The 20540-nt window shown below is 43.2% G+C and overlaps 1 protein-coding gene across 2 annotated transcripts in view; it reads left to right on the top strand.

The window, feature by feature from the left end:
- Window positions 1-6075: 6075 nt before the first annotated feature.
- Window positions 6076-20540, top strand: part of rev3l (REV3 like, DNA directed polymerase zeta catalytic subunit) — a 79442-nt gene continuing 64977 nt past the window's right edge. For both annotated transcript variants that reach the window (XM_051409858.1, XM_051409859.1), the window contains exon 1: window positions 6076-6741. In XM_051409858.1, the coding sequence (XP_051265818.1) occupies window positions 6603-6741 (139 nt within the window). In that variant the 5' untranslated portion in view covers window positions 6076-6602. The remainder of the gene's footprint in view (window positions 6742-20540) is intronic.

Raw genomic sequence — 20540 nt, forward strand, 5'->3', positions numbered from 1 at the left:
GAGCAACAGCCAATGGGGAACCTCCAACACTCCACCGACCAATGGCACTCAGTAAGTCAGGGACAGACTGGTGTTTCTAGGACTGGCCTCACTTTGCTGTGGTCCAGCCAAGAACTGTCAAAGTTAATTGATTGATGATCATTTAGACATACAGTATGTCATTTCTGTCACTAGGGGATCTCTCCAAAAAGACAAAGTTGAATGACATTGTGAAGTAGCATGGGATCATGGGAGTTGTTGTCTTCACAACCATTGCCGTCACTGCAGACAGCTTCTCCCGGTTAGGATTCCTTCAGTGTTCATGGTTCAAGATGTTTTTACCGGGAGCTCTAAAACACTGAATAAAGCAGTTCCACCTTAAAAATCCCTGTTTCTCCCACGCTGTTGGACAGACGTCCCGGAGGGGCTGTGAGCCGACCTGCTGCTAACGTTAGCTCAGCTTGTTTCTCTGATAACTTAAGATCCAGACGTCCAATGACTAAAATCCTTCATCCGGTTCAAATCTAGAGTTAAAAAGCACCAAGATCTAAACAGTGGATGGTAACAATGTGGCTTCAGACTGGATAAACAGTCAATGTATGACAGCTTCTGGCAGACAACCACAACGCTGACGCAGGCACAAAGGGGATATGACGCCATTGTCAGGCGACCGATGAAACGCAGCGTTACCTGAATAAAATGACAGATTTCTCTGAGTTTGAACTTTGTTGGAAACATTTGGGATAATGGAAGTACTAAACTCAACTACATAGACAACATAGAGCTAGAGTTTACAGTTTATTGCAGAAAAGCTACATATTATAGCTTTATTTGAGCTTATTAATGCATTAGTTGAATTAAATATTATTAATAGATTTATAATGGATCTTTTAACAATTTAATAAATCATATGAAACACTGTAAAAGCCTGTAATTATCCCAGTAGTGTACTCCACAGTGCACACTATTTGTGTATTTCATGGTGAAGCCTGTGTTTAACCAGAAGGTGGCAGCATGTCCCAAATAATGACAATTCTCTCAGCCTTTGGTTACATCTTTATGGCTCTTTTTTCCATTCAATCTTTTAGTCTGATGATGTTTTTACATCATTTTTATTGAATGTCATTATTTTGACTAACCGGTGAGGATATCCGATTTTCATTCTGACTGCAGTTATAGAAAAAGAGAAACTGTCATGAGAGCAACAGTGTGATATAGGATCTGTAGACGGGGCACAGGAAGTCTGTCTATTGTTGAACACTGACTCTCTGATAAGCCAACACTGTGTGGGACACGTCCAACTGCCGGTTTTCACCCTGAACTTCATCATCTGTGCCCTGTCAGTGTGCACAGACTGGTTCAACCCTGTTTACCGAACCCGACAGGAAAATGATTTGCTCACATCAGTGTGTATGAGGGGAACTCTGCTTATCAGCTCCTGCATGAGAGTGCTGTCTATAAACACAAGCGCTGCTAGTACCAATAAATCCACTGTTTGTTATTGTTCCAGGACTTATGTGCCACTACACTCTGCCTTATCTGCGGAGTCCAAAGCAACCAGACGCAGATATTTTCCCAGAAGGGCCCGGATCCCCTATCCATCTACCCCACTGCTTGTAAAATACACTCACAACACTGGCTCTTTTTATGATTGTTTTCCTACATCTACAGTATATCCATGACAACAAGCATCAGTCCTCCTGAAATGGCCTATGGGGATCAAAACAACCCTTGATTCATGTCCAATGAGAAGTGCTCTTGTCCTAGTCTCTCCTGCTTCATTTGTTCTTGCAATTCTATTTTTACATTTTATATCCAGGGTGGATGGGACACATTGACACATACAGTCAGGTCAGCCTGCCTCCATCACTGCAGTGCAAGTATGGAGAATTGTTTTTATTGCTCTAAATAAGGATTAATAATGAAGGGAGAGGAGTCATAGTCAGAGGCCTTTTTTTCTGATGTAAATCATCTCTACTGAGGGATGTGCACCAGAACACACAGCACAGTAGCCTTATAAGGTAGTGTCATCCTAACTTTCTCCCAACACGTAACAGGACCGTGTTTTATGGCTCCAAAAAGTATATGAATGAAATGAATGCAAATGTTTTGTAGCCAAAAATGATGTACTGTGGTTCTTGAAGTCCAAAAAGGAATTCTCATTATCTCCTATGGCTTCCTGATTGGGAGTGTTTCAGTTGCGTGTATCCTACACCAGTTAAGTGGTGTCTTTACTGTTAACATCTGACTACAAAAACACTTTTGAGCTGAACATGAAAGTTCATACCTGAGCTTGGGAATTGTCGTTTGATGGAAAAAAGTTAACTCAAGGTCCACTTTTAAAGGTGTGTTTTCATTAGTGTATAATCGCCTGAAAATAAGAATTGTTGTGTTCATTACCTTAGAATGAGCTGTTTTTATCTACAGAGAGAGTGTGTCCTCTTCTACCACCATGTAGGGCCTTTCGCGTTTCGTGGCCACCGTAGTTTCTCCTACACGCTTGGAATGGGAGGGTGGGGCGAGGGCATTGTTGTTGCAACTACACCACTAGATGCAACTAAATGCTACACACGGGACCTTTAACAGCATGGTCTTCATCAGTAGTTTAGTTTGATGAGTTGTCTTCAAGTGACGGATGTATGGAAAGGAACCATTTGAACACCACAAATAGACATCATCAACTGTCTGTGAACACCAGACCCAAACTGATCCCAGCGTCCACTAGGAAGAGGTCAAAGGTCATTACAGAGGAGTCAGAGGACAAACAATTGGAGGAATGTCAAGGAGGATCTCAGGACAACTATGCAAATTATGCTGAATATGCTGGAATTTAATGGACGTTGTGTCTGTTGCTGTGGACATTAATAGTTCACCTCCATAATCATCGTCACTTCAGAGGAACACACCCTTAAAAACAGAAGTGAGTAAAGAATGGCACTTTTCACCATCACAGTCCGAGGCTCTGCTCCTACTGAGGCCATCCATACTAGAAATGTATGCACTCAGTGTACTGTTAAGCACTTTAGAAAAAAGCTCCCCCCAAACACTGCATTAAATATGGCATATATAATATTTCTGGATTAGTTTGATGTTAAATGTGCCCCTCATATGCGCTCATAGACCTCAGGCGTGCTTCTGGCAAACATGCGCAGTTGCCTGCTGATTGGTTCATTAAGAGGGCCAGGCTCTCACTCAAGGTCAGCACACACACTCCAGCAGACAGGTTCCCTCTCCATCTAGATGAAAATGCTAATGAAACATTTTTCATCATCGGGGAGTCATTGGCTGCGATGTCCCCGGCATGAACCGGACCGAACCAGCTGTTTGGAGCGTTATGGCTCTTTCAGTGGAGAGGAGAAAGCAGTGAGCTCAGCACATCCACCACTGCTGCCTGCCATGTATAGGCCATTACAGGAATCTGAGTGGAATACTGAACAGCCCGAAGATGTGTAGGAGGCATCGCACACACCGCTGGTGAAGCACTCATGAGGGGTCTTGTGGAGTCACAGGAAAAATGTGCTTTAGAGGTTCAAAGACTAAAACAGCTATGGTTATCACTGATTAGGTATTTAAAGGCATAGTGTGTAACAGTTTGGAGGATCTACTGGCAGAAATGTAATATAATATTCATAGGTATATGACGTTATATGTTTCTAGTAGTGTAAAATTACCTGAATCTAGGAATAGATGTGTTTTTCTACAGAGGGAGCGGGTCCTCTTCAATGAAAGCTGCTATATTGTACCTCCATGTTTCTACAGTAGCCCAGAATGGATAAACCACACATTAGCTCTAGATAGGGCCTTTCGAGAGTTTTGTGGCAAAGGGATGTCAAAAGGTTTCAGTTGGTTGCAATATGGAAGCCTTTAAATCCTCCACACTGGTCCTTTAACTGAATTCTGTTCAAATTCAGAATGAAGACATTTACAGATGTGTCCATTTGAACATTTTTTTATTTCTCACGCTCAACGTAGAAATCTTTTCATCTTTCAAATCCTGAATAAAGTAAAGAGTTTCCACAGGAGCAGGGACGCACCCAGGATTTTAGTCCCCCAGTGCCACCCCACTGACTTACAAGTAATATATATTGGTATATTTGTTTGTTTTTTAACATTTTCCGTAGGCACTATTTTTTGGGCAAAAACTGTCAAATTTAAGAACACTGGTTCTTACAAATGCCAGAATATATTTGTGAATAACTTCTGAATTTGAACAATGATAGGAGAAACAGTATATGCTACATAAGACTGTGTTGACCTGTCTACAATATTAATGTTTGTGCCTTCATGAAAAATCACTATATCCCTTGTCAATAATACATATAAATAATATAAATATTTAAGAGGTTAAAACATGTCACAGTCTGTGGTGACCTCACATTCATCTCCCTATGGTCATTTCGTCCTCTTTGGTATCAATGTAATATTCACATATAGGCTTACAGTGTATATGTGGAGTTAAAATATCCTAATTGCTCTTGATGGATTTTTGAATAGACCTAAAATATTCCTGTATCTTTCTTCATGGGTTTGATGTTTCATTGTGTGATATCCTTTTTGTTAGATATATTCTATGATGGCTCTTTTCTTTCCCTAATCACAGGAAATATATCAGCCAATGAGGAAAGTGACGTTTTCCAGCTCTTTGATCTGGGTCTATTCTTGTTCTGACTCTGAGAGGTAATGAGGTGAAATGTCTTCAAGCTTTACATAAAGTTCCACAATACTGTTTCCTGTTTTGCAGTTGAGGTGCATATAGTTACAAAATAAAGGTCTACCAAGGGGGACAGTGCTTGCTGCACCACTGCTTGTGGTTCATATAATTGTTGTATACTTTAATTATTGAAGATTACCAAGCTTTCAGACAAATGCAAAGGTATAAAGATATACCATTTTTTATACCCCCTTTACCTTTCGTTATTTAAAATCTAGAAGTACTTTTCCATCAGGCTTGTAGTGCAATTTCAGTAATATACTTCTCTCATATTACACAAACAGTGAATTAGATATGAGCCCAAGCTTCCTGTGCAGGATTAAATTCATATATAACTAACAGATCAATAACTAAGCTTTCAGTCTGGTTTAATGGACACTTCTGAGCCTGAGGGGAGGGTCTGCTCTGCTCATTTTACGTGATGAACAAGATGTTCTGCTTATGTACATATATATATATACATAAACTGAGAAACACAATATCCTAATATTCATATATTTTGGAGGCGTACTAACAAATTGCTCACATGTGATTTCTCAGTTCTTCCGTCTGTGTCTGCAGGTTGCCTCATACAGGACATGAGGGTATTTGTATTCTTGTATTTCATCCATTTAGCCAAAAAGGCAGTGCGAAAAGAAGAAACAGATGGTTTGAATAGCACTCTTGTGGATGGAGAGCAGAGTGACCCTGGCTTCAATAAGTTTGCAATTATCACCTGTAGAGGAAGAAATGCGGTCTGAACCATTTGGGAGCAGTAACTGGCTCTACTGAATTAAGTATTAAGTATTACCATTACAGGTCGAGCCTTTTTTAATTGCTGAATTTCAATCCATGCATATGTTTGACACATCATTCCACATACAGTTACATTACAATACTAACCCTTTCCTATAAAAGACACATACAGACCTGTATGCAGCCAGGTTTCTGCAACAGCACTTACCATTCATTCTTGTCCATAGCTTCTCAATCATGTAAAACTCAGTAATGGCATGTATACAATAGTATATATTTGGTTTGTTGTGCTGATAGCATCCCCATGGGAATGCTTGTTTTATTTATGTATAATTTTAAGAATAAAGGGCTCATAGTTAACTATGGCCATTCTCTTACCACTTTATTAATGTCTCAGTGTAGTGACTGTATGTGATGCCCTGTTATAAAAGCTCACCAAAACAAATTCCCATCTATATTGAAATGACGGTAAAGCATTGAATCTGTAATATTCCAGTTTTACTGTTCAGAGTTCTGTGCTATTATTTTGAAAATACCAAACAGGATTTTTTTCGGATATTATTGGTGAAACCATGTTTGCGTTCAACCGTGCTCTTATTTTGAAGAAAGCAGCCGGAAGTACTGTTGTTATGCATTCTGACTAGCTTACATCATAGGTTAGCTAACGTGGGCTAGCCTGTTATGGAAGCAGGAGCACAACCGAGGGGCTGTCTGATAAAACCGGACTGGCTGGGACTAGTTCTGTGGCGTGATTTGGAAAGATAACGCTACATACCGGAAGCCCCGGGAACGTCTTCCTGGCTGAAAACAAAAACACCATAGAGACAGCTAAATCACGGGACAGCTACTATTCAAGAATAACATGGACCCGACAGCTGCGGAGCGTCCAGTAATTACCCGCCGCCGTCGAGTGTAGCTCCCCCCGGCCGGCAGCTGAACCTCAGCGGCGGCGGCGGCGGCACCTCGGGGCGCGCTTAAGCCACGGGAATCTTTGTTCGCGTTTTTTTCATGGGACACAACCGGGCTTCCCCTCCGCTTTGTCGTTGTTTTGCCGCCGTGACAGCACTCCCCTCGGCTGGTATCTGCTGGCCACCGAGGTCCCCGCATCCTATGGACTCTTAACAGTAGTTTTTTGGCTTTTCTGTCGGTCGGTCCCTCTCTAACGGACGCGGCAGTCATGTTTGCCGTGCGTATCGTCACCGCAGACTACTACCTGGCGAGTCCCATAAAAGACCTGGACGTGTGCTATTCTGAATTCAGGGAGAGCGACGTGAAGAAAGTGCCGGTGGTGCGGATATTTGGAGCAACACCTGCAGGTTGGTCAACTCTTGTGTTTGTGTGTTTCTGTATTATTACGGTCAATGGTGGCGGTGCTGGCTTGCAGCGTTCCACGCGGCGTGTTCCGTGTTTGGATACGCGCGCACACCAACGCGTTCGCGCGGTATTGTTTAGCCGTAATGTAACGGGTCTCATGCAAAATGACTACAGGAAGATCATATAGGGTGTTGTTGACGGAATTGTACCAACGCCGCGTGCACCGCTGCTTTGCATACAGGCTGCCTGCAGCGGTGGGAGTCCTCCTCTGCTTCCCCCTCCCCACGCACGGCTCTGCTTTGTTTTCGCTCCCCTGCTCCATCATGGCATGGTGGTGGCGGTGGTGGCGGACACATCTGGCTCCAGGGCTCGACTTGTCACATGTGGCATTCAGGGACAGCTTATGTATTTCTCTTTGTGGTGGTTTTAATTGTGTTTGTAGCAACCTGTGGAGTGTGGACGGGCGAGACTGCAACATTTTGCCTCCTCTGAAATTCTCTTCATTTTTTTTAAGGGTAATTCAAGTAAAAAGACTGATATAGATGAAAGGAAACTTTGTTCACCCCCTTAGTCGAATTGGGTGATTGCAGCCAAATAAATAATATAGCAGTAGCTTAGATTGAGACAAATTTGGATTTCTTGAATGCACTCTGGTGTCAATTATGTGCTCTATAGAGGCAGTACAGTCTGAAAGGGCAGGAGCCATCATGACAGTACATTGATATGCAGGATGTAACAATGAGCGAGACATAATAAATGAAAGCTGGATCCTACGTGGTGTTAAAATGGATGTGCAATGCATATTGACATTATAAGCATAGACATGATGTGTGTGTATATGCGGAAAATGTCATGGCTTGAATATTGATGTAAAAATGGGGGGGCTAAGATTTACTGTAGATTTGTGTTTTATAAGAGATTTGCCACATGCCCTGCTCTCTAATAAATCCATTACAGCCGAGCACTCTGGGTACCTTAATCCCCACGCCGCAAAACAATAGAATAATTTCCTGCACAATGGCACAGCGTTATCACCCCAGCAAAATCCTCCTGCGATTGCTATGCCCTCTCCTCAACCCTATTTGACAGGTGAGAACACCATCGCTGTTCAGGGGCTGTGTATATTTTTAGCAGGTTTAGTCCCCATTGGGGAAAATGGGAGTCTTAACTTGTCCCTCATGCTGTGGCAGTGCTCGAGCCCGAGCAGCGTCCAACAGGATGTAGTTCAGTGGGGATTAAAGGATATGGAGCAGAGACATGAAGGACAGTGTGGGCTAGGGTTAGGGTGTCAGGTCTAATATGGTTCTGTCATAAACCTGCACGTTCGCATGCAGTTGCACTGATATGAGGAGGCTGCACACACTGCAGCAGAGGCAGCCTGGGTAGCTTGTCAGTGAATGTATGTTGAAGAGCATTCATTAGCATAACATTCTATAGTTTGAAGATACAGGGCACTGAATACTGAAATGGGATTCATTTTGTGACACCAGACTCATAACTTGATACGTATTATACAGTAAATCATAACATATTATTCTTTAAATGTTCTTTCTTCCTTTTATATGTGTGGTTTTAATGGCTGCGTTATTGTTGAGTGCTGCAGTTTTCTGAGCTTAAACCAATGAGTAAAATGAGTAATCTTTGCTCTAGAGCTGAAACAAGCTGTTAATTAAGTTGATCGGCAGAAAATCAATTGACTGCGACCATAGAAGTCATTTTAAAGCAAAAAAGCAGAGCAGCGGTCTTGCTGTCTGAAATGTGAGGATTTGATGCCTCTCTTTGTCTTTCTTTCACTGTTGGTCAGACAGTACCAGCAATGTAAAAATGCCATCTTGGGCTTTAGGATATCGTGCATGGGAGCCAGTGAATATTTGCTGTTTTTGCTTGATGATTACTATCCACTAAAAATGTCAGCCCTTATGAAAGGAATATTCTGGTATTTTTCCAACCTAGGTCTTTTTGTAATTCTGACCATTGGTCATAGTGACTTTGCATTTTATGTAGATCCCTATACAGCTTGCTACAATCCAGGGGGCTGTCTTCTCTTTACTTCAGTCAGACGCAGACACAAGTGATCACAAACAGTTGCTCCCAGTTGTCACATCCATAAGGTGTTTGTTTGATTTGAGCTTTACAGAGAATTGTTGAGGTATGTAGAGACTACTTAGTGATTGTTTTGTTATATCACATAACATTTTGTTTTGCAGACTTTGACTGTGCTCAGCAGGAAATGCACACCGGTTTATTTAACAACATTATTGATGGCTCAGTTGCACTGGTGTCCTAAGCCATCCAAATGAGCCAGCATGCACTATACCAGGACTGTAGCAGAGGCTCACCTGCGGGGAATGCAGCCATTGTTAATGGTATTAATTACAGCTTTTCCCACTGACATGTGAGAATGTCTGCCTTGAGAAATTAATTATTAATTATTAAGTGTCATAACAATGCTGCTGCTTTCCCTCCATTTTGCGGTAATGTTTGACCCATGTGTTGGCACTCACTCTTGTTTGAACCCTTTCTAAATGCCTATCCCTCTGACCCCGTCTGATTGGTTAACATTCCTTAGTATGTGGCATTTAAATGGATGCCAGTATCCCACTGGAGCTTTAAAGGCCTTCACCGATTGAGTCCTCACACAAGTACGTACACAAACTCAGTAGTGGCATTGTTTCCCTGTTATATATGTGGTTGGAATCATCAGACTCTGCTTCAAGTTGCAGTAATGATAAAGTAGTGTGTGTGTAGTTTGTGTGCTGTGGCGGGGCGCTCTGCAGACTTGCACAGTGTGACTCTCCTTGCTCAGTTTATGTATCACTTGTGGCGAGCCGGAGTCGGAGTCAGCTCTGCGTTTCCAGAAATAAAATTACATCACCATCTGGAACACATTGAAGTGGAGAGGGATTTCTTTCTTTCTCTGTTTCTCTCTCAGAAATAGGCCACGCCTACCCCAAAAAGGAGTCACGTTTTAATATATCCTGTTTCCTTCATGGGGATTTTTATTGTCTGGCCTGAAGGGAGGAATACATGAGCAGTTTTGCTCAATGTGTGTCGGCTTTTATCTCATCAGCGTGTTTACCCTGGTGTAAGCGGTCAGCAGTGCATCTGCACCATGTGGCTCTGCCTACAACCCCAGGCCTCGTATTCCCTGTCCTTCCCTGACCTAAGCCATGCACACACCAATCAGTCCTGTGTAATTCGATGCCACGCTTCCTGCTTTTCCCCCCTACCCTCTCTTTGTTAGCATTCCGCTGGCCTGAGTGTGTTGCACACATACTGTACATGCACTCAGTGATCGGTATCGCATTATGCTTAAAATAATAAAATATGTTGTGGTTGAAAATCTCCCAGAGTGAGCAGTGAGCCTCCCCTCTCACTGCTAAGACTTGCTGTTGAGACGGCTGCAGCCTTTTGAGGTTTGACAGTGTTGATCTCCACCCTTGCCGACCAGCTCGGCCCCAGATGCTCTGATGGGCCCCGGGCCCCCCTGACAGCAGGGGACGCACTGTTTTGGTTCCTTGCTCGGACATGTGCACTTGAGTGTTTAGTGTGTGTGTGTGTGTGTGTGTGTGTGTGTGTGTGTGTGTGTGTGTGTGTGTGTGTGTGTGTGTGTGTGTGTGTGTGTGTGTGTGTGTGTGTGTAAGAGTGGAGAGGGAGGAAGTGCATGACCAATTGACCTGAATGAGGGGGGCCATGCATGAAGCACATGGAGGAATAAAACCGAGGGCCTCTTCCTCCCCTCTGGCCCTGCCCCCCCAGGTTTAGGTCTCTCCAGGGGAACCCTTAATGCCATCTGAAGGAATTCCTCCTGGATCCATTAATAGGATAATAGGCGGACTCTAAAGGACTGTGGCTCATTAGGCAGAAGGTCATTGTCCCCTTAACTGTTTACTTTCCTCTCTCCTTGTCAGTTATTTGGTTCAATCCTCTAACCACCACTCCAGTTGCTTCTAATTACTGTTTAATCAAGTGATATGCCTTATTATTAATATGGTGTCACTGGGTTTGATTTTCATTCTTTTGTCCTTGTGATTTTCCAGTTTTTGTTTCAGGGAGTGTGTGGTTTACTCCGACTTTACCAGAGGGAAGTAGAGCCATGTAGGTAATAGAGGAGCATCACAATGATGGACTGAATGCTGCTCCACACTAATCCTCATCCTGTGATGTTTTTGGCCACAGATTGAGGCCCAGCTTCTTGTCAGGACATTTTTAGAAGCTGAATCAGAGGGAGGAATGTTTTACAAAATTTTGGCTTTGGGGCTTCTGAGCTTCTGTTCATATGAGATTTACAGAAGTTGGTTAGTGCAATAAATGCAAATGGCACAGGTTTTACTGCTGTAGGCACAGATATACTGACAGCTCAGCTTTTCAGGTAATTCCCTAGCATTTATAACGGCAAAATTCTGACTGTAATCGATTTCATCAAACACGCTGGTGGCCTGCACTGACCATGAATCACGGTATCCCTGGTTCACGTGCATAATGCAACGATCTGATACGCCGCACCATCCTCAATACTATATTATTAAGCCGATTGGGTTACAGCAATGATGTTTCTTTGTCAATGTCATCATCATAAATTCCACTGTATCCACAATCAGTTACATTCATTCAGTAATGGCGGGCTTCCAACTCAGATTTTAGTGCCACAGCAATCCCTGGCCTCATTTTACCTTACAGAGAAATGATCATAATGAGTTCCATGCAGTGAGCTATACAGATTTTAAATTTGTGGAAAAATGGATCGCTGGTATTGGCAGATACCTTGAGTTTAGGTATGCAAATCAGTGCCGGCAGAGAAAAAGTTGGATTGTACATTTACAGTTAGCAGCTGAGAGTCTAAGTTGTCAACTAAGTAGTTAGTTTTGTGAGCAATGTGTTTCCAGGCATAATCTTTTTTTTATTATGAAGCCCCGGTAACTGTTTCAAGTTTTATAGTAGAGAGAAGTAAGGCATACAGTCAGACCAGGAACCTAATTATTATTAGTCTGTATGTTCTCTTGATGATGTTTACAATGGGTCACAAAGTTGGAAAACAACACAACATTTAACAGCATAGTCGTGGCTGCAGATGGTACTTTGTCTCATTGTGGTTGAACTGTACATGTTGTTGTTCGCATTTGGTTCCTGTGTGATTGACAGCTCTTGTTGAAAGCTACACAGGAATGCTTCATATCCTTGTAGACACCTTAATATTTTGTAGTCACCCACACTCTGACTCAGCCACTCATACTCTGACATTGTTAGCTTTATTAGAGCACATCCTGGATTAGTTTCCGCTGTGTCCCAGTCAGTCGGCAGCCTTCTTACAGTGCCCGCGGTCTCTCACACCCCTCCGGTGCTGTTGTATGGGTAATACTGGTACCATTTCCGCCACGTCTCACTTGTAGGGCCTACTGAGCGCCAAGGTATTTCCAGTGTGCTATCTAGTTTCAGAGGCTTGTCCAGACACAGTCAGGGCAGCCACAGTGAAGAGCTTTAATAGGTAAACAGAGCCTTCCCCTCCCTCCCTTTAACACAGGCCTGTGTGAACCATAAATGTGGGAGGAGGCCATGTTTCCCTCTGAATACCTTGAAACCACGTAGCCTTTGTGGTGGATTTCAGTCGCACAGGCTGAATAGCTTGCGGCTAACAAGCAACATCTAGCCAAAAGGTGATATATTGGGCACAATAATGATTTATCTAAAGTCATTCAACCAGGTGATCAAGTATGTGAAAATACAAAGGTGCTAAAATGTGACTGACATCTGTACTATCAGAACTCCTCTGGGAATTCACAGAACAAATAAAATATGCCGTGTTGTCAAAGGCTGTTGAATGGCCATTGAATGCAATGCTGAAAGCAATTGCCAGTATCCTTTCTGCAACTCAAGGTCTTTTCATTTAATGGCATCAGTGCCAGACGAAGAAGATATAATGAGGCTGCACAATCACCAATATGCTAGTTTTATATTTTAATCCAAAAGAAGGTTTGTTTGGCGTATAAAATTAGAGGATATTGTCAGCGGTCACCAACCTTTTCCAAGCAAAGAAAGATCCTCTTAAATCCAGTGTAGAAGGCAAGAAGTCAAAAAGCGAATGACTGTACTGAATGAGACAAAGGAGCAAGTGTCAAATGCAACAGGTCAAAAAGTCCTTTTCAGGGTGTGGAGAGACCCACACTAAGGGCCTGTCCTCACGAATACGTTTTTCTCGATTCCGGATAAATACTTTATCGTATCGGCCTCGCGTCCAGACGGATACAGCGTTTTCGGAGTGTGAAAAGGGTATTTCTTGGAGCGGGTCCCAGAGTGGGAAAATCCGAAGATGCCGGATTGCCCGGAGTTGTCAGGACGGCGACACAGATTTTTTTCCGAAACGATGGCGGATTAGCCCCGCCTCTCTAGCCTTTAACCTCAGCCGCCACTGCTAGACGCGTCGTAACAACAACAACAATGGCAGACTACTACTACTTATTTGTAAACAGCGCATGCTCCATGGCTTCTTTTCTGGTTTTAGTGTATTGGTGTGGTGGCGTCACAGTGCCACATACAGGCCTGGCATATGTACTACAGCGTTTTGGGTCGTTTCAGTGAATCCGTGTGGACGCAGATATTTATTATGACGCCGTGTTTACAGAGATTTTTTTCGAAACATCGTATTGGGTGTGGCCGCGTATTCGTGAGGACAGGCCCTAACCCACGCAGTATCTTCTGTAAAACCCTGTGGATCGCCAGTGGAAAGCTTTGAATGTAATTAGGGATGGGGCCGATCCGGTCCAGTATCGGCCTCATATAAAATCAACAACAATGATAATAATAATATTAAAGCAAACAGAGCTCTGGTAACAGAATAGTTTCGGTATCGGCAGATATCAAAATTCAGGTAACAGCAGTGTTTCCTCTAGGATTTGTTTTAGCAGTGGGGGCAAGTGACACTTCGCTGCGACACAAACAAATATATTTACCGTTTTAATGTTTCCAGATGTTTGATATCAGGACGTTGAGCTGAGAACTGACAAGTTGAACGTTGTCCAATTAAAATGGACCCACCGCGGTGACGTTTTTGGTGGAGCTGTTAGTTTAATAGTCGACTTGGAAGAAAGCGAACGTTTTGGCAATAAGCTACATCAACACAACAGTATGTGGAGTTAAACTGGACAGCCCGAATAACCTCTGAATAGTTCTACTTGTTGTTAAATTGCAATGTGAGCGGCAGCCAACGGGGGTGCATTATGTCGGCAGGATAATTTAAAAGGCAACCGTGACTACATTGTGCGTCTGCCCCATTTCTGATACCGTGGCGGCAGAAATTTAACAGTGGCGGGCCGCTGCTCCAGAATCAACACAGAGGAAGCACTGAACGGGATCGGATCGGATCGGAAGTGAAAAAATTTGGATCGGTGCATCCCTAAATGTAATACTAGAACAATGTGAAGCATTTGAATCAGCAGTAGCTTTACACAGTCCCTATGATACTGTAGATTTCCCCTACCATTGAAATGCTTTGCACTTGACTTGGAACCCCACTAAGATCACCAATTATTAATTCATTAATTAACAATTACATAATCGATTAATCTGCCCATTATTCCCTAGATAGTTTGGTCTATAAAATAGTGAGAAATGTTCACCCCAGTTTCTCAAAGTCAATGGTGATCTCTTTAAATGTCTTGTTTGGTCAGCCCAAAGCCCAAAGATATTCAGTTTAATATGAGAGAAGCAGGAAATCTCCATATTTGAGAGGCTGAAAACAGCACTTTTACTGAAAAATTACTTTAAAATTGATTATTAAAATAGTTGGCTATCATTTTTCTGTCGATCGACTCACTGATTAGTTGGCTAATCGTTGCAGCTTTACCCGACTGATTAGTATGATGGTGAGATACAGCAGCTTGCTTTTTCCCTGTCCCGATGCATTGAGTTGTGCTTGTTCAGTCTCTCTTTCTTACGGTTTCCCTCCTGTGTGATGTGCATACAGAACTGTCCTACATTTCAGAGCCACGTCTATCATTTAAGAATGTAGACTTGTAGTCATAATAATGTGTTGGCATGAGAGTAGTTGAACTAAGCAGCCACAGCCAGCGCCGACTACCTGGTAGTTGCCGGCGATTTCCTTTTTATCTCGAAGGAGCTGTGAGTGCGCAGCAGCTGCCTCAGTGTCCTTGCTGCTGCTGCTGCGGCCCCGTCAATCTGATTGATGGCTATAATAGCTCCCTCCAGCTCCTCTCTGGGTATCCGAAGGCGTCACTGTCGAAGGCACAGGCCTGACACTGCAGCAATCCTCGTCCCCAATGCATTTCCTGTCACCCCGATTCACACCGAGTCAGGTGTATTGGGTGACTTTGCATTAACATCTGTAGCTGTTGGATGTCTTTTTCCCGCTTTTGGAAACTTGTTCATTATTGTGCAGGCTCGACCCCCAGTGTTCCCTCTGTGATGTTGTATCGATCCTCTACAGGGAGTTCAAAGCACCTGCTCAGCTGCCATTGTAATTTAGTGTCTTGCCCAAGGACACTACAGCAGTGGTATTGTGTACAGTGAGAATTGTGAAAGCGTCCATCTGTCCAATCCAACCTCTCTTATGGCTGTCACTGTCCTATAAACCAGCTGTCCCTTTAACTGACAATCTCCTAAGATGAAGGGACTCGACCGTGTTTGCCAGACTGACTTAAATTAGAAATAACACTGGACAGGTCACCAGTCAGTCACAGGGTTAACACACATAAGCAGACAACCACATTCACATGACTCAGCTAGAGCTGTAACATCTAATTGATTAATTGATCTGCTTTTCAAATGTGAATATTTGATGGGTTCTTTAGTGCTCTGTGACAGTAAACTGAATATCTTTGAGTTATGGACAAAATTAGATATTTGAGGATGTCACCTTGGTCCTTGCAGAACCAATCAATATTTTTCACCTTTTTGTGACATTTTATGAACCAAACAACTAATTGATGATGACCATAATCATTAGTTGCACACACACAAATCTGTAGTGCAGTGTGTCAGTACAGAGTGAGCCCTCCTATTCTTACATCAGTGTGATGGGAATAAGTGGATTTGTTGCTGGAATGCCCCACCCACTCTCATTCCCCCAATTAACCAGTGAACCCAGCAACCCCGCCAGCCAACACATAAACGTATAGGATACACGCCACTTGTCCTGTTAGTATGAAGCCATAACAACCAGAGCAAAAAGTCAGTACATCTGCATTCTGATGACAATGTCTTTTCTGTAGGACGAAGGGTTTATCTTATTGTCTGTCCATTTCCCTCTCTGACATTTTCTGACTGTACAATGGCCCTTAGCCACAGACCACACAGTGTCTGTTGACTGATGTCCACATGTAGTAACAAGCTTGTCTTTAAATCAAATTTTAAATGCAGTGTCTGCCTTGTGTGTATTATAAGGGCATTCAGGTTGTGACAGAGTAAGTCCCCCAAAGAGATGGCGCCTCAGAGTTGTTGTTGTTGTTGTTGTTCTGTGGTAGCTGCATGCCAGATGGCTTTGCCAATGAGGTAATGTGATTTAGTTTATTTCCATGGTGAGATGGATGTCCATTGTTGAGGAGGGAATGGGGGCTAATGGGAAGTATTTTGTCTTTTGCTGCAGCTGTATGAAAAAGCCACTATTTGATGTGAAGTGCCTGCTAATGCAGGGGGGCCTGCCAAGGGCTGCTGTTGACTGGAGGTTTTGTAAAGTAGCCCATCCTGGCAGCATCTCATTCTTTTCCAAAGCAGGTTCTCGTAATGTGGTTCTGTGTGGTCTGAAGAGAGAAGCCTCTGTTGGCACGTGGTGTCAGGTCATTTCAGGTCCTCCGCTCAGTGTCGGGCTCTTCCCCTCCTCGTCCTGCACCATTGTCCCCACAGAGAGAAAGAGGAGGGGCCCCGCTTTGTCCGACTAGCTGGTGAGAGAGGGAGACTTCCCACTCTGTGTTCCCCCAGGGCCACTGGCACTGCTGCAGGAGAACTCTGCAGTGTTTCAAGGCAGATTAAGACCTTGTTTAAAAAGAATGAAAGAATTTGGCAGGCCGAGGAGAGCTTGAATCACTGCAGGAGGGGGCAGAATGCTTTGAACCTGCCGTGCTGTGCCATTCAGCATGGATATTAATGAGGCCTGTGTGTGTGTGTGTGTGTGTGTGTGTGGGGTGGGTGTACACACGTGCTTGCACACAAACAAAGACAAACAAAGTGATGAAGTTTTCATCTATATCTGCAAATTAGGCTTGAGTAGCACTGTCTCCTGTTATTATAGGCATGCACCAATGCTTCAGCACTGAGCCTTCTCATTAATGTATAATTGTGCAGTAGGATAGGATTCATAAGATTTTTGCTTCAACGTGTATTAGTGCTGTTTTTCTTTTGACATGAAACCAGACTGGTTTGCTTGATTATTTCAGAGCCCTGTATCCCACCTGATAAAACATGATGGAGGGCTTTAAACTGAAGTTTTTCATGATTTCAGTCCAGGCTGAGGGAAAGTGCTAGCTCAGATTATACTTTCGATTCATGGACTAGATGTGGTCAATATGGACCGATGGACTATGCTTATGTAACCCCTTTCTAGTTTCATTTGAACATTCAAAGTACTTTTCACTACTACATTTACCCTTTCACACACACAAGGGCACAGTCTGCCATGCAATGTGCCAACTGCTCATCAGAAACTCACTAATCCTGTTCACACTCACTCACCCACCAGTTCAGTATCCTGCCAAAGGGCACTTCTGCATGCAGAGGGAGGAGCCAGGGATCCAACTTCTGATTAGTGGATGACCCACTCTACCTCCTGAACCACAGCAGCCCCTAATACATCACGTTACATGGGAGTGCCTCATATGGCGCGTTGTTCAGATTTAATACAAAGTTGACCACTACCTTGCACAATTTTCAACTGCTGCAGTCCACATATATTTGGCACAAACAGCCAGTGTATCAACAGTACTTTGCGTTGTGTTTGTGCGGGTGGATCCTACCACCAAGCCGCATTCACTCCATCTTCACTAAAGAACTCTTCACTTTTTTTTTTTTTTTTTTTTTTTTTTTTTATTAATTAATTCTAATTTTTCTTAATTATTTTTTTGGCCCCTAGGTATATTTCGTGACCTATTTAAGCATATTCTGACAATTGCACATGACTGTTTTGAAACACTGATCTTCCTTTGTGACGTTGGGCAGAGAGACAGAGAGAGACACAGTTCAGCGGTTCTGGAGGAGAGTGATAGTGCTGTGACCCTCCCACAGCAGATTGTCTTTATAATGACATGTTGTATCCGCTGTACAAAACTCAATTAACTAACATGTATGAACAAAATACAGGCATAGGGCGTAATTGTGCTTTTGAGGACCACAATTGGCCTCTAAAGTGTATCTTTAAGGTCTGTGGTGACTTCTGATTTTAGTCAGTTGTTTTCTCTCTTTTTTTAATGGCGCAGCACCTATTAGTCATGAGTTATTACGGTGGAATGTTAATCACATCTCAAATCACAATGCCACGCAACAAATGTGCTTTGGTCTTTTGTAAGCTCTAGATTTTACTGGATCTCTATGCATTTAGCTGTAGAGCAGTACATTCCTTTACCTGTGCAAAGTCCACGTTTCCTTTTGTTGTAGACCAGCACCTATCAGTCTTTCTGCTGCTGTTTTCTTCAAATCTGAAAGCAGTGGAAAGCAAAGGGTCTTTTTTTTTAATCAATATTTAATTCCATAGCAGTGCATAGTCAGTTTGAGGGCAGGCTTATTAAAAAGTGGAGGGGGGGGGGGTATTCTGGAAGCCCAGCTCTAAAAATAGCTCAGCCTGTCTGTCTGTGTGTGTGTGTGTGTGTGTGTGTGTAAGCAGGCTGGTTGTTGCTGCTGCTTTTAACAGGCCACTAACTCTTTTAAACTGTCTGATGAGTGTCTCAGTTGTCTCAGTTTTACATTTTTGGGGGACACTCACCACCTCTGACGTCAGAACTAAAACCTTTTATTCCCAGAGGAGTTCTGTCTAGACGCGCTTCGTTCTTTTTGCATCCGTTCCCTGACTGTAATCTGCTCCAGTCACAGCAATATCTCAGCTGCCATTTAGTGGGGTTTTTTTGGTGTCTTTATGGCTCTCCCTGTGTTAGATTGAGGGTAGAGGGGTGGAAAAAGGGAGGGCGAGGGCGCTGAGAAGAAGAGAGAGCGAGCGTGTGTGTGAGTCTCGCTTGCCCAATGCACCAGTCGAGCTGCCGTCCCTGCTTCTTGCGATGTGTGGCGGAGAGCGAGACGCGCCGTGAATATCAAATTTCATCGGAGGAGAGAAAAAGAGGGCAGGCAGAGCTTGGAAATCTCTCCTGTTGTCTGCCGCCCCTGATCACAGAGCGAGTCCGGACACACACAAATGCACACACACAGCATCCTCGAGCACCGTGGCAACCACTCAGCTCTAACCAGTTCTCCTCATGCTCATTATAAAATCTGTAGCATCTCTCTCTCTCTCCGGAGTTCTCGCTGTCATGTAAGGATTCTTCTCAAGATTTCCTGTTTTGCTCTATTTGTTCACACTCTCATTTCTCTTAATGAAGATCTGTCTTTGTGCCAAGTCATTACATGTTATATTTTTATTTTCCCATCATCATTGCCTCTTTTTCGTCCTCCTCCTCGTTTCAAGGTGCTGCATATCAGATCCGCCAGTCCCATCAAATTGAATCTCCAGTAACTGAAGATCTGCATTCAATAAAGCTGTTTAAAATGGAGACGCACATCATTAAACTATTTTCTCCCATAATGAGTGGAGAAGAGTTTTACATAATGCATTACATAAGGGAGCAGTGTCTTTGGCACTTGTGTCAGCCATCAAACTAGTCTTATGCATTCCCAATGTATTTCGCTAGAGGCTAGACAGTCAGTGAGTTTGGTTGAACCCCAAGCATGCTGCTCATTTGCCACATTTGAATCAGAATGTGTCCGATGAGTTTTTGTCTGTCACATTTGTTGCAGTCACAGCCATACAGTGCTGCTGAAGCAGATTAGATGAGATTAGTTTATTTTGTTTAATTTATTCTTTACTGTTATGCTAGTATCAGCTAATATAGCGCCGTCCTGCTAGCCTGCAGCAGAGAGGAAGAAGCTGGCTACAGAGGTTTGGCAAGTTCACTTCTGTCTAACTTTTTTTTTATTTTGTAGTCTTCAGACCCAACTGACACTGACAAGTGCTATCACTTTTCAGACTCCACACAGCTCCCCCTGGAGACACTAAAGGCTTTATTTAACTTTTTTCACATACACATGAGGCTAGAACTCCCTGACACCTGGACACACCTTGATGTTCCCCTTTAAACTTACTAATTGTCCTGCAAAATGTTTGTTTTTTTTAACTTGATTGCTCCTTATTGAAGGTCCAGTGTGTAATATTGTCAGAAATGGATTCATAGGTATGTTTTCATTAGTGTATAATCACCTGGATATAAGTGGTTGTGCTTTTGTTACCTTAGAATATACTCTATCTGTAGCGGGTCCTCTTCTACGGAGTTGGCCGTGTTAACCCGTCATGTTTCTACAGTAGCCCAGAACTAGCTGTAGTTAGGGTTTCCCCCTTTTTTTTTTTACGAGTTTCGCAGCCACTGTAGTTTGCCCTACACACTTGACAGCCTGTTCTCATTCCCAGGTTGTCAAATACAGATGTGAGCGGCGGTCAGTTTTAATCTGGTCCTACCTGGTCCTTTTAAGTCATAAATGTAGTGAGGAATGTTATGAAGCATTCAGGGACATCAAAGCATGAGCTGGCCTAGGATGTATTAAGCGTAGCTTAGCATAATGAACGACTGGAAGCAGGGGGAACGGCTAGCTTGGCCGT

This window comes from Dicentrarchus labrax, unplaced genomic scaffold (genome assembly GCF_905237075.1).
Source record: "Dicentrarchus labrax unplaced genomic scaffold, dlabrax2021, whole genome shotgun sequence".
NCBI lineage: Eukaryota > Metazoa > Chordata > Actinopteri > Moronidae > Dicentrarchus > Dicentrarchus labrax.